At 48.8% G+C, this 14,808-nt stretch overlaps 1 protein-coding gene across 6 annotated transcripts in view; it reads right to left on the reverse strand.

Annotated features, from left to right (window-relative positions):
• CABLES2 (Cdk5 and Abl enzyme substrate 2) overlaps positions 1-12,023 on the reverse strand; it is a 62,960-nt gene extending 50,937 nt beyond the window's left edge. For 4 of the 6 annotated variants that reach the window (XR_013230623.1, XR_013230621.1, XR_013230622.1 and 1 more), the window contains exon 1: positions 11,188-12,021. Coding sequence is in view for 3 of the 6 variants with exons in the window: in XM_077335790.1 (XP_077191905.1) it covers positions 11,188-11,903 (716 nt within the window). In the remaining 3 variants the exon portion in view is untranslated. Of the gene's footprint in view, positions 1-11,187 lie in introns of all 6 variants that reach the window. The other 2 variants (XM_077335791.1, XM_077335792.1) reach the window with 2 other exon arrangements.
• Between the last annotated feature and the right edge of the window lie 2,785 nt (positions 12,024-14,808).

Raw genomic sequence — 14,808 nt, forward strand, 5'->3', positions numbered from 1 at the left:
TGCATCAAGGGACTATTGTGATGTCACCTTTTGATTTATGAGGAACACCACGGGGTGGGAGGTGTGTGGCAGTATCAATAGCTCTGATGACTTATGGGAGGGCGAGCACTGTTAAGATTCGGTACAGAACGTACAGGGGACAGGAAAGATGCGTGGGAGGTATTTTCTACAAGCAAAAAGGGCCGCTGCAGGTTCAGAGTCCTTTGAGCCACCCAAGCTGCTGGCTGCCTTCAAAAAGATTTAGGGATTGGTCATGCGCATGGCGCATGGAAGTGAGAAAAAGAGGGCTGGAATTTCGATGCTGGCTGTGCCAACGCAGAAAGAATAGCCCAGATAGATCTCACAAAGCAAAGAAGTCAGAAGGGAAGGAGATGAGCAGTGTATGCACACACCAGGACGACATACCCAGTATTAAACGAAGAATGCTACCCACTACCTTTTACTCAGATCCGTGGGTGGGAAGTGCCACCAAGTCATGGCTGACTTATGGTTTCCGGGACAAGAGGCAGTGGTTAAGAACATAGGAGAAGCCACGTTGAATCAGGCCATTGGCCCATCTAGTTCAACACTCTGTGTCAACACAGTGGCCAAAACCCTGGTGTCATCAGGAGAGCCAACCAGCAAGCTTCATTAAAACTATAAGAGAAGCCATATTGGATCTGGCCATTGGCCAATCCAGTCCAACATTCTGTGTCATATACAGCTGCCATCAGGAGGTCCACAAGCGGGGTCAGAACTCCAGAAGACCTATTACTGTGGTCTTCCATGCACCACGAAGAAAGAGCACCCATGTCCCACAGATCGTGTTCCATCTGTACCTTGTGGCTAATAGCCACTCATGGACCTCTGCTGTACATAAGAGCACAGGAGAAGCTGTTCTGAATCAGGCCCGTGACCCATCCTCTCCAACACTGCGTATCACACAGTTGCCCAAACCTAAGAGCCACAAGGAACTCCACCAACGGAACCAGAATTCCATAAACCCTCCTGCTCTTTCCCCCTGAGCACCAAGAATATAGAGCATCACTGCATAAGTGAAGCCATGACGGATGAGGTCAATGGCCTATCCAGTCCAACACTCTGTGTCACACAGTGGTCAAAACCCAGATGCCGTCAGAAGGTCCACCAGCAAAACCAGAACGCCCAAGATCTTCCCATTGATGCCCTTCAAGAATGCAGAATACCACTGGTCCAGACAGAGATAGAATCATAGAGTTGGAAGTGATCCGTATATTTTCCCGGTTCTCAGCTTATAAACGTTTTGCAGCCGGTTTCATATATCAAAACAAAGTTCCATGGTTATTTAGAATCATAGAGTTGGAAGGGAACTCCTGGGTCATCTAGTCAAACCCCCTGCAATATGTAGGACATTCACAACCCTCTCGCTCATCCACGGTCACCTGCCATCCCCTTGAGCCTTCACAGGATCAGCCTCTCCGTCAGATGGCTATCCAGCCCCTGTTTAAAAATTTCCAAAGATGGAGAACCCACCACCTCTCCAGGAAGCCTGTTCCACTGAGAAACTACTATAACTGTCAGAACGTCTTCCGGATATTTAGACAGAATTTCTTTTGAATTAATTTTATCCCATTGGATCTGGTCTGTCCCTCTGGGGCCAGAGAGAACAACTGTGCTCCATCCTCTACATCAGGGTAGTCAACCTGTGATCCTCCAGAAGTTCATGGACTACAATTCCCACGAGCCCCTGCCAGCGTTTGCTGGCAGGGGCTCATGGAAATTGTAGTCCATGAACATCTGGAGGACCACAGGTTGACTACCCCTGCCCTACATGGCATCCTCTATATGGCAGTTCCATCTTTACATTGTGGCTAATAGCCACTGATGGGCCTCTGGTCTGCACTACTTGTTTCTGTGTAGTGACCTTGGACTACCTTAAAGGTCTCCCACCCAAGTAATAACCAAGGCTGAGTCAGCTTCTGAGATCTGACCAGCTTGCCTGGGTTGTCCAGGTCAGGGCCAAATCTGTGGGGTACAACATGCTAAAAATAAAGATTGATGCCTCTGTGGACTGAAAGGGCACATAAATGATGCAAGCACACCCACTTTAATACTCTTTCTCATGATGTATTCCAGCTCTGCAGATCTGGGAGAAAATTGGGATTTATGCATGACAACAAATATCCAACCCCATCCTCTGAAAACCTCATTCATTCACTCATCTGTTTAGCTTCTGCCGTTTCATCCACATGCTTCCCAGAATATCTTTGCAGTCCTGATGGCCAGAAACTAGATCTTTTTTTTTTAAAGGCACAAATAAACCCATTGTTCTCTGGAAAATGCACTCAGTTTCCTATTGCACATTTTGCATTCTTTCTGAGATCCCATGAATTACGTACACTGTTTTAAGTATATCAATTCAGACCAATGTATCATTTGCCCACTAGTTTGACCCATGGTGTGAAGCCCCTGCCCTGACCTGGGCTGAATCTACATAGAGCTTTTATTCCAATCCCAGGTCGATTCAGTCCCTGCCGCCTCCACTGAATGCAATTTTCATTTTGATTTTGGGCCATTTAAATTTTCCCTCTGCAACAAGCATGATTGATCTGGAGTGACCCTACCTTCCCCTCGGGATATCCTGGAATAGATATAACTCTTGATATTTGAAAAATTGGCATGAGGAAGCGTGCAGCTCTCTGCTTGTCTCAAACTAACTTGCTTCCTCAAGCCTCCAATGCTGTAGAAAAGCCCTGATTGGCCAGGGTGTTAGTTCCTGGTTCTGATGTTGCAAGGCTTCCCTTAAAGAGGAAGCCCTAACTTCTCTCAGCAGAACCTCCAGAAGCCCTAACTTCTCTCAACAGAGATTTTCCTCTTGGATTTATTCCCCCTCCTCTCCTATCTCCAGTCCTCTCCCGCCTCCCCGTTCAAGAAAAGAAAGAAAGAGGCTTCTGCTGTGCTTGGCTCCCCACCTCTCTGAGCTTCCCTTATAATGTGCAGAACACTTTTCTGTTTCGAGGGGGGGGGAATAGAGGAAGACCCAAGTTCAAATTGATCTGAATTCAGCAGGATCCTCAATGGAATAAATAAGGTTCAGAATCAGCCCTGGTTAACACTGGCTAGCCTGATTGCTGCAGATGGGGGCTGCAGCAAAGAAATTAAATGACGCTTGCTTCCTGGGGAGGAAAGCTATGGCAAATCTAGATAGAGCATCCTAAAAAACAGAGACATCACCCTGCCAACAAAAGTGCATCTAGTCAAGGCTATGGTATTCCCAGTTGCAATGTATGGCTGCGAAAGTTGGACCGTAAGGAAGGCCGAGCGTCAAAGAATTGAGGCTTTTGAACTCTGGTGCTGGAGAAGACTCTTGCGAGTCCCTTGGACTGCAAGGCGAACAAACTGGTCAGTCCTACAGGAGATCAGCCCTGCCTGCTCCTTAGAAGGCCAGATCCTGAAGATGAAACTCCAATACTTTGGCCACCTCATGAGAAGGAAGGAAGGACTCCCTGGAGAAGAGCCTGATGCTGGGAGCGATCGAGGGCAAAAGAAGAAGGGGACGACAGAGAATGAGGTGGCTGGATGGAGTCACTGAAGCAGTCGGTGCAAACTTAAATGGACTCCGGGGAATGGTAGAGGACAGGAAGGCCTGGAGGATCATTGTCCATGGGGTCGCGATGGGTCGGACACGACTTCGCAACTAACATCAACAACAAGCCTGATCACCTTAAATCTCAGAAGCTAAGCAGGACTGACCCTGGCTAGTATTTGGATGCAAGGCCTCAAAGGAATACCAAGGCAGCCAAGGACAAACCACTTTTGAACGTCTCTCATCTTGAAATCCCTACGGGGTCACCATAATTCAGTTGTGACTTGGCGGCAAATAAATCAATATTTATATTATCCCTCCCTGTGAAACAGCAAGTCTATTCCACCTCTGGAAAGATCGCTCCCCGTTTTGCTTCTAGAGATTTCTCGCAGCTAGCAATGTCAAGGACGATATTTTGGTCTCACCCACACAGATCGGAAGCTCAATCAACGGTGCTTGATTGTTTTATTATCTGTGGGGAAAACTGTGATGCACCAGTATGAGATTTGCTACAACTGGTGATCCGGGGCACCAGAAAAGCTATTCAAGAACTTCAATTCAAGGGAGAAAAAAGAAAAGCATCTCTGTAAACATACATTTGGGTCGCTGCATGAAGACCACCCACCCTTATTTCTGATCAGGGCAGCCTGACATATTCAAAGCAGTCGTTTTATATCCCGTTTTCACTGCCTGAAGGAGTCTCACAGTGTCTTCCAATTGTCTTCTCTTCCTCTCACCTGTGAGGGAGGTGAGGTTGAGAGAGCTCTGACAGGACTGCTTGGTGAGAACAGCACTATCAGGGCTGTGGCTAGCCCAACTGGCTGCAGGTGGAGAGCAGGGAGTCAAGAAGAAGAAGAGTTGGTTCTTATGTGCTGCTTTTCTCTACCTGAAGGAGTCTCAAAGTGGCTTACAATCGCCTTCCCTTTCCTCTCCCCACAACAGACACCCTATGAGGGAGGGGAGGCTGAGAGAGCCCTGATATTACTGAAGAAGAAGAAGAGTTGGTTCTTATATGCCACTTTTCTCTACCCGAAGGAGTCTCAAAGCAGCTTACAGTCACCTTGCCTTTCCTCTCCCCACAACAGACACCCTGTGGGGTGGGTGAGGCTGAGAGAGTCCTGATATCACTGCCCAGTCAGAACAGCTTTATCAGTGCCATGGTGAGCCCAAGGTCACCCAGCTGGCTGCATGTGGGGGAGCGCAGAATTGATCCCGGCTTGCCAGATTAGAAGTCTGCACTCCTAACCACTACACCAAACTGGCTCTCCCAGCTCGTCAGATGAGAAGCTGCTACTCTTAACCATTACACTGGCTCTCGTTTTTACTCCTTTGCTGAAGAACGAAATGTCTCTTTCTTCTAGGTGCCAATCCTCCAAGTCCTCGAGAAGCAAGGGCAAAACAAACATACAAGGAAACATTTGCCCCTGGGTAAGATAAATCAGTCCTGACCTGGACAGGGCAGGCTGGTCTGATCCTGTCAGAGCTCAGAAGGTAAACAGGGTCAACCCTGACTAGGATTTGGATGGGAGACCACCAAGGAAGTCAAAGGGTTGCTACACAGAAGCAGCCAATAGGAAACTGCCCCTGTTCCTCTCTTGCCTTGAAAACCCGACAGGCCCAGCATAAAGAGGTTGGTATTTGAGGGCACTTTATCCTGGTACAAAAGCCCTCCTGGGGTTGGCAGCTGACTATTTTAAGACTAGGTCAATAGAAGAAGAAGACTTGGTTGTTCTACCCCCACTTTTCACTACCTGAAGGAGTCTCAAAAGTGGCTGACAGTCATCTTCCCTTCCTCTACCCACAGCAGACACCCTGTGAGATAAGGGAGGCGGAGAGAACAGCACTATCAGGGCTCGTTGAGAACAGCACTATCAGGGCAGTGACTAGTCCAAGGTCACCCAGCTGGTTGCATGTGGAGGCGTGGAGAATCAAAGCCAGTTCTCCAGATTAGAGACCACCGCTCTTTAATCACTACACCCCAGTGGCTCTCGATTCAATAGACTGAAGTACCGGTTTGAATCCAGTAAGAGTTTAGAAAAAAATATTCCCATGAACACCTGCTGGCTTTACGGCTCCACACCTGGCTGCATAATAGCTGCCCAACCCTTTTGCCCCCAGGCGCTGGAATTTTATTTAAAGCATTTATTAGACTCCTTTCTCCCTTACAGATCAAGGCAACTTACGATGTAAACATAAACGAAATCCAAAGGAACCCAAGAATACGCCAGAGCAGAGATGATAGCGTTTCTTGAAAGGGGCGCATAAGATTGGAATGCTGATCAGTTGACTCTGGTCAAATGCAGGCGGATATTCTTTAAAGAATATAAAGAATATGTTGTACATAGCGGTCAATTTTCAGCTGTTTTAACAGGTACGAAACTTGCCATGTTTCCAGGGCAAACTGTAGTCTTTTTAAGAATGTCATTTTGAGATCCGTGACATAAGTTCTGCGTTCCCAATTAGTAGCTTTAACACAGGGGATACCTCTGGGTTCTGATTTTCACCTTGTCATGAACTGTAGTTTCTCCTCCCCCCCCCCAAGGACTTTTATTATAGATTTTCATACAGATTAAAAAGAATGGGGGAGATATAAATAAGAAGAATTAAAAAACAACAGAACAAAGAACAGACATTTCAACTCCATTGCAATAACTTGTTGAGACTCTAGCCCAGGGGTAGTCAAACTGCGGCCCTCCAGATGTCCATGGACTACAATTCCCAGGAGCCCCTGCCAGCGAATGCTGGCAGGGGCTCCTGGGAATTGTAGTCCATGGACATCTGGAGGGCCGCAGTTTGACTACCCCTGTTCTAGCCAAACAAATTGCAAATTGCAGTCTATACAACAGATTGATCGATTGCAACCAAGTGTACTTGTTACGATCAGGATGAAAATTAATGCTGCATTTGTTGTCTTTAATCTCTAAAACCACCAGTCGTCCAATCAATTTATTCTCTTCCCTGCAAGAAGACACTAAGAGGCTTCCAATTAGCCGTAAAGGAAGCGGTTCTCTTCGCTCTAATCAGGGACGTAAGTTGAACCTTTTCAGCCAGTTCTAACATCTTCGCCAGCCCTCTATGGTGGGTGTATTTTCCCGGTTCTCAGCTTATAAACGTTTTGCAGCCGGTTTCATATATCGAAACAAAGTTCCATGGTTATTTAGAATCATAGAGTTGGAAGGGAACTCCTGGGTCATCTAGTCTAACCCCCAGCACTATGCAAGACACTCACAACCCTCTCGCTCATCCACTGTCACCTGCCACCCCCTTAAGCCTTCACAGAATCAGCCTCTCTGTCAGATGGTTCTCCAGCCTCTGTTTAAGCATTTCCAAAGATGGAGAACCCACCACCTCCCGAGGAAGCCTGTTCCACTGAGGAACTGCTCTAACTGTCAAGAACTTATTCCGGATGTTGATACGGAATTTCTTTTGAATTAATTTAATCCCATTTGTTCTGGTCCATCCCTCTGGGGCAAGAGAGAACAACTCTGCTCCATCCTCTACATGGCAGCCTTTTAAATATTTGAAGATGGTTATCAGATCCCCTCTCAGTCATCTCCTCTGCAGGCTAAACAGACCAAGCTCCCCCAACCTTTCTTCAAACGTCTTGGTCTCCAAACTCCTCACCATCTTTGTTGGCCTCCTCTGGACATGCTCCAGTTTGTCTACATCCCTCTTCAACTGGGGTGTCCAAAACTGAACACAGGACTCCAAGTAACTCCAAGAACAGCTCTGGACATTGATATAGCCCAAAATCCCATTTGCCTTTTCACACTGCTGACTCATGTTCAATGTATGGTCCACTAAGGCTCCTAGATCCTTTATATCTATTCTTTTTCCAGCCCTTTATAAAAGCCAACAGAAATGTCACCACGAAGCGAAGTTTTTTACATCCTAGATCAGGGGTAGTCAACCTGTGGTCCTCCAGATGTTTTGAATCATAGAGTTGGAAAGGGCCATACAGGCCATCTAGCCCAACCCCCTGCTCAATGCAGGATCTGTTCATGGACTACAATTCCCATGAGCCTCATGGACTACAATTCCCATGAGGTTCATGGGAATTGTAGTCCATGAACATCTGGAGGACCACAGGTTTACTACCCCTGACCTAGGTGACTTCACAGGAATAAAACAGGGCCATGTACCGTCTTCTGGGGAAAGCTTCTGGAACCTTCTGGAGAAGCCCTCCCACTCCATAGCCTGAATCCAAGAACTCTTTAACAAACTATCTATTCTTTCTGCCCTGTCAGAGCCACCAAAGTAGCGATCAAGTCAAAAAGTTATGAAACACATCCTTTAAAAAAGCAACTCATTATATAGCTGTTAAAACATAGGACAGGCAGGAATGGAGAGTGGATACAGACATTTTCACCTTCAGGTGGAAGACCGTGATGTCAGGGAAAATGTCAGTGTCCCTGGGGGCGGTGTCTCCACAATTTTGGGACTACAACCAATGTTGCTACCTGTCCAAGCCAGGTTTTCACAACCAGGGTTTCATGAAACCCTGGGGTTTCTTGACAGCCCTGGAAGGATTTACCAAAGAGGTGAGAGTTAATTAATTCTTATATATGATTTAAACGTCTTAACCATTTATTGGGTGATATGACCATATATTGTCATGTTGACCTGCTCCCACCTCCCAAAAGGGCCAATATTATGGGCCTGAAGGGGATAGGAAGGGGAGGGGCCCTGAGTGGGCGTGGCCACAGCTCTGCTTCCCCACCATATTCTGCATGATCGCACCACTTCTAGAGTTTCTTGAAGCCTGAAGAATGTTTCTGGAGTTTCTCAATGGTAAAAAAGTTGAGAAAGGCTGGTCTAAGCCCTGAAAATGACTGCAGCAATCAGGTATGTTTGTATGGGAGTAGGCTGTCCTTCAGGTATGCTGGTCCCAAGCCATATACAGCTTTAAATGGCAGAGACAACACCTTTTTTTTTTAATTAAATTTTTAGACCGCCCTTCTCCAAATAGGTCTCAGGGCGGTTTACAACATAAATATGTAAAACACAATAAAATCCCTATAAAAACCCCAATTAACATCAACCTCGAACTGCGCCCAGAAACAAGCTGGGAGCCAATGACGATGGACCAAGATAATCCCCATGACCAGCCAGCCAACCGGCTACAGGCTTCTGTACTGAGTGAAGCGTCCAAGGGCAGCCCCATGCAGAGTGCACTGCAGCAATCTAATCCATATGTAACCAAGGCACCCACCACACAGGCCAGATCTTTCCTGCCCAGTTGGTTATCTAACTGAAATTGGTATCAGTCTCCCTGGCCTCAGATGCTACCTGTACATCCAGGAGTAGGCCCAATCTATCGACCTGCTCCTTTCAGAAACATGATAACCCTGTCAAGACAACCCCAAGCAAGCACGCCTAGCCTCAACTAGGGCCAGGGACTTTTTGGTCCTGGCCCCTACCTGGTGGAATGAGCTCCCAGAGAAGCTGCAGGCCCTGTATGAGCTTTTGGCATTCCATAGGGCCTGCAAAACAGAGCCCTTCCGCTAGATCTATGGTTGAGGCCGGTGCAGCTAAGAAGATCTGCATGCCCCCCCCCCTTCTAAGATACAGAGGCACGAGTGGCAATTTGCAACTTCCATCTACGCCCTTCTTCCCACCCACCCCTCTAGGCGATGTTTTATTGGTGGAATGAGAATAGTCAATTGAGTTTCTCCACTGTATATTCTTCTTTTGATTAATGAATTGTGTTGTTTTTATGTCTGGGGTTTTATGGAGATTTTATTCAGGCACACGTAACCTGCCACGAGCCAGCTGGGAGTGGCGGATAATAAATCAAACTAATAAAAAATACATAAATATCTTAAACCTGTTGACCAATCTCTGGGGAACCGCAGTGCATTGCTCTAACCAGGGCCCACGACCCACAAATAGAACCCAAGCTATTATTTTTTGCAGGTACCTCTGTCTGCCCAACACACACAGGCCTTCTCCGTGGGCCCTCTGAGCAGGAAATGAGAACCAGAAAGCTTTAGTCAGCAGCTCTGCTGACACTGAAAGATATATCCCAGGCCAGAGAGGCATCTTAAATTGCTATTATTTATTGTATGTTGTTTGTAACGTAGCCAGGGGATTGGAGGGCTGCCAGGTAGGTGACATTCAGAGGTGGTTAGGCATTGCTTGCCTCTGCATCATGCCCCCTAGTGTTCCTGGGAAGAACTGCATCCAAATTCTTGGATGTCTCCCATCTAAATGCAAGGCATGGTCTTGCTTCTGAGATCAGACGGGATTGGCGTGCCTGAGCGATCCAGGTCAGAGACACAAACGGGTCCTTCACATATCTTGCAAGAAGGGAATTATTAGCAGAGGGGTCTCTCTGTTCTCAGACTCTTCACTAATTTCTCCAAAGTTATACAGGGACACGAAGTAGAGAAAAAGGAAGGGGACGGGTTAAGATTTTTTTTTGGGGGGGGGGGGAGAAAAGAGACACAATCTCCCTCCGTAAACAGCATCTAAACTGCGTTTTAATCTGCCCAGCTCATTGCAAGTACCTTTTCTTGACCCCCATCCCAATTGCCCGCCAGGTACCAGAAGAAAGATGAGGCTACCTGGAGAAACAGTTTTACACTCATCCACCTTTTGTTCAAACCTTTCCTATCATCCTCAGATTTGACTCCAGTTTGGGAGCACCACATTAATGCCATGAAACCAGGGGCTCTCTGCCAAGATGGAGGCGGCCACTCACAACTTCAGGGTAATGACCCAGTTCTAGGGAGTCAAGAGCCCTCCCCATTTTAGGTTGCTTTGTAGGATTTTTTTTTCAAGGACTGTGGCTTTTATTGCAGAATTCATAGATTTCCCCCCTGTATACCTTTTCCTAGTGTTATCAAGGTGGGTAGCCCCGATGGTCTGTCTGTAGCAGCAGAAAAGAACAAGAGTCCAGGAACACCTTGAAGACTAACCAAATTGGTGGCAGGAAGTCAGTCCCTTCTTCAGACACCTGACAAAGTTGGCCTGTAGCAGCAGAAAAGACCAAGGGAGTTGTGGCATTTAAAGACTAGCAGGGAAAGTGTCATCATGTGTCACAGTGATTCAAGACAGCTCTTCCCCTGCCACCAATTGTGTTAGTCTTCAAGGTGCCACGGGGCGCTTGCTCTTATCTCGCGTTATTAAAGAGGGGGAATAAAAAGCAACAAAAAAGAAGACCCCTGTAGGGAAGGGAAACTCGCAACTAAGAAAGATTAAATTGGGAAGGCACCTCTTCCGTACAAAGAGACGCAAACGGCCAAGAAGTGCAGACCAGACCCAAGGAGGCGACAGAGGGAAAGCCATAACCAGGTGCCCAGAATAATAACCAGGTGTGAGTTCAAAACCTGCCCAGTTTAAAAACGAAGCTGCAGCAACAGATCTGCCGGAAAAAACCTCCAGGGGGGTGAGAAGCAGAAGTGGATGAAGTTTTAACAACAAGCCCCCCCCCCCCCATCTTGCCCTGTGCAAAAAAGGAGCCACAGTCCCAAAAGAAAGCAATTCTTTGCAACCGGACGGAGAAACACCCTTGGGACGGGCATCTTTGGCCAAGGGCCGCTCCTTGCCCAGGCTCTTTAGCCATGCCTGGTACAGCCCTCTCCCACCTGGTACAGCCCTTGCCTCCCCACTCCCTTCCAGAACCGCGGAGCGGCCCTCACCTTTGCCTCTGGACCTCCAAGGGGAAGGCTCCCCCTCCTCCTGCTCCTCCTCCGGCAGCGGCGGCGGCGGTGGCCTGGGTGGGGCTGAGCAGCGCTTGGGCCGCGATGCCCGGCTTGGGGGCGCCGGCCAGGACCCCTGCCAGGGCGGCGGGCGCGACGACGGCGGCGGCGGGCGTGGCGGGGCTGCCCAGGAGCAGGAGGGCGGCGGCGCCCAGTCCCCGCGCGGGGTCCAGCTCGGCGGCAGCGGCAGCGGCGGGCAGCAGGAGCCCCGCGGGCGGCGGAGGCCCGTGCGGGGCCAGCAGGAGGCGGGGGCCCGGCTCAGCGGCGGCGGCTGCATCTTCGTCCGGCGGCTGCTCGGTCGAGGAGGACGACGACGGCGGGCGCGGAGGCGGAGGCGGCGGCGGCTGCAGCGGCAATTGCTGCAGCTGCTGCAGCTGCTGCAACTGCTGCAGTTGCAGCGGCTTCTCCGCGGCCAGGCAGGGCGGCCGCCCGTCCAGGGAGATGTTGTTGAGGAAGAAGAGGGCGGCCTGCCTGCGCCGCGAGTCGCCTCCCCGCTTCCTCCCTGCTGCTGCTGCTGCTGCTGCTGTGGTGGCGGCGGCCGGCGGGGCTGGAGGAGGAGGCGGCGGCGGCTCTTGTTGCTGCTGCTGCTGCTGCTGCTGCTGCTGCTGCTGCTTGGGCGGCGGGCTGGTGGGAGAGCCGCAGGCAGCCGCAGCCATTCTGGCTCTCCCCGGAGCGGCCGCCCGGGTGGAGCTGACTCGCCTTCCCCCCACGGCCCGAGCCCGAGACCGCGCCGGAAGCCGCCCGGGCGGCCATTGGGCGCGTCGCGCCGGTATGTAAATGACGGAACGCCCGGCGACGGCGCTCATTGGCGCGCGGCCGCCGCCCATTGTCTAGGCCGGCCTTTGGACCACGCCCCCCTCCTCCGCTAGCGACTCGCCGGGTTCTCTTCTCTCCTCCCCCTCCCTCTCCGCGCCCGCTCCTTTTTCCCTTTGTCAGGAAGGGCGTTGGACGCTGGGTCCTAAAGGGCGCCGGGTGCGGACCGGGAAGTGGCTTCTCCCGCGCCCATCGACAACAAAAGGATCTGGGAAGGGGAGAGAGCGACGTTGCCCTTTAGGGTTCCCGCCGGGATTTAGGATTTTTTTCCCGCAGCAACTTGTTGGAGCTCGGTTGCGTGCATTTGGCTTGCTGGATTTGTATGAATCGTAATCGGGGTTGTTGCTCCTCTTTGTGTATCCTTAATGTTATTGCCCGGGTTTTTAAAATTAAAAAAAAAATCTTTGTATAACAATATTCTTTAAAAAGACGGGCCATCGTTATCCTGTGTTTAAAATAAACAGATTAGAATATATTAGAAATATTACATTATTAAATATTAAAATAATATAAAAGGGATACAAAAGAAAAAGTGTGTGTGTGTGTGTGTATATATATATATATATATATATATATATACACACACACACACACACACACACACACACACACACACACACACACACACACACACACACACACACACACACACACACACACACATATATATATATATATATAATGTTATATATATATATATATATAAAATGTTATTTATATGTGTGTGTATGTACACACAAACACACACTGGTTACATTGCTAGGCATCTGGAAAACAAAATATGTCTCCTTAGCTGCTTCATTATAATTTTCTCATCAAGGTTTCCACCATTCCTAGGGATGTGTGATGTCACTTCCAGTTTTTCTCTGGAAGTGACATCACACAGTCACCCTATGGTGCCAGCCGTGTTCCCTGCCCCACCCCTGAAACTTTCTGTAATTGCCAGCCACCAGACCTCACTGGACAGCAGGATACTGTATATTTATTTATTATTTATTTATTTAACTTGTATTCCTCCGCTCCTAGCCAGCCAGCCCGCGTCGGCTCACAACACGGAATAAAATACGCTTCAATAATGATAAAAACGACAATAAAGGACAACAATAAACTAAATGAATAAATCCCATGTCCTAATCCTTAGACTGGAGATACCAAGGATTTCTTGCTGTTAAAGCCGATATTCACCCTTTCTTTTTCTTTCTCCTCTATAGCAGGGGTAGTCAACCTGTGGTCCTCCAGATGTTCATGGACTACAATTCCCACGAGCCCCTGCCAGCAAATGCTGGCAGGGGCTCATGGGAATTGTAGTCCATGAACATCTGGAGGACCACAGGTTGACTATCACTGCTCTATAGTGCCAGGATAGGAGGAGCCGATGGGCAGTAGGTTCAGGACAAACAATGAATAATTTTTCCCCTCTATGGGGAATTAGACAGCTTGTGGAGGGAGGGATGGCCATTGTCTCAGTGGGCATTACAAGGGGGGCAAGAGAATTTATGGAGTGTGGGTAGGGTTGCCAGCTCCAGGTTGGGATAAAGCTGGAGACTTTGAGGGCGGAGCCTGCAGAGGGCAGAGTTTGGGGAGGGAAGGGAATTTAACGGGGTACAAGGTGTAGAGTCTACCTCTTTAAGCCACCATTTTCTCCAGGGGAGCTGACCTCCGTTGCTTGGAGATGAGCTGTGATTCCGAGGGATTCCCCAGGCCCCACCTGGAGGCTGGCATCCCTTCAAAGTGCCGTTAGCTATGCTAGCTAAATTGAATTAGGCCTGCAGCTCCAAAGGGGGAAATTGTGCTTGGCAGAGAGGGCAAAACACCAAGCGGGTGGCATTTGTCTTCATGTTGGCTACGGAGGGCCTTCAGGTATTCCGGTTCCTGGAATATTTAGAAAGCCATTTCATGTTTCACTATAGTGCCAAGATACCAGAACCTGTAATAGTTCCTGAACATATTTTGGCAAGGCACAGTGCTTATAGGGGTGCTAACCTCCAGGTAGAGCCTGGAGACTTCCTAGAATTATAACAGACTCCCTCCAGCTGATTTGGACTGTATGGCATTATACATCACTGAAGTCCCTCGCCTTCCTAAACCCAATGGTTACTGATTTCCCCCACTCCTATCTTCAGGGATTTTCCAACCTGGAGTTGGCAACCCTATCTGCAAGAGGCTGAGGCAGGCCTGTGGCATTCATTTTTCATCTTTGTTTTCTTGAGAAGGGCCTTGGCCTACTCCTAAGCAATTGGTGCATCTTATAGCCCCCTTCACGCCCCTTCACTGCAGTTGAAGAGGGATATAGACAAACTGGAGCGTGTCCAGAGGAGAGCAACAAAGATGGTGAGGGGTTTGGAGACCAAGATGTATGAGGAAAGGTTGGGGGAGCTTGGTCTGTTTAACCTGGAGAGGAGATGACTGAGAGGGGATCTGATAATAATCTTCAACTATTTAAAAGGGTTCCATATAGAGGATGGAGCAGAGTTGTTCTCTCTTGCCCCGGAGGGACAGACTAGAACCAATGGGATGAAATTAATGCAAAAGAAATTCCGTCTAAACATCCAGAAAAAGTTCCTGACAGTTACATTGGTTCCTCAGTGGAACAGGCTTCCTCAGGAAGTGGTGGGTTCTCCATCTCTGGAAATTTCTAAACAGAGGCTGGTTAGCCCTCTGACAGAGAGGCTGATTCTGTGAAGGTTCAAGGGGGTGGCAGGTGACAGTGGATGAGCAATAGGGTTGTTAGTGTCCTGCATTGTGAAG

Source organism: Paroedura picta, chromosome 4 (assembly GCF_049243985.1).
Source record: "Paroedura picta isolate Pp20150507F chromosome 4, Ppicta_v3.0, whole genome shotgun sequence".
Lineage (NCBI taxonomy): Eukaryota > Metazoa > Chordata > Lepidosauria > Squamata > Gekkonidae > Paroedura > Paroedura picta.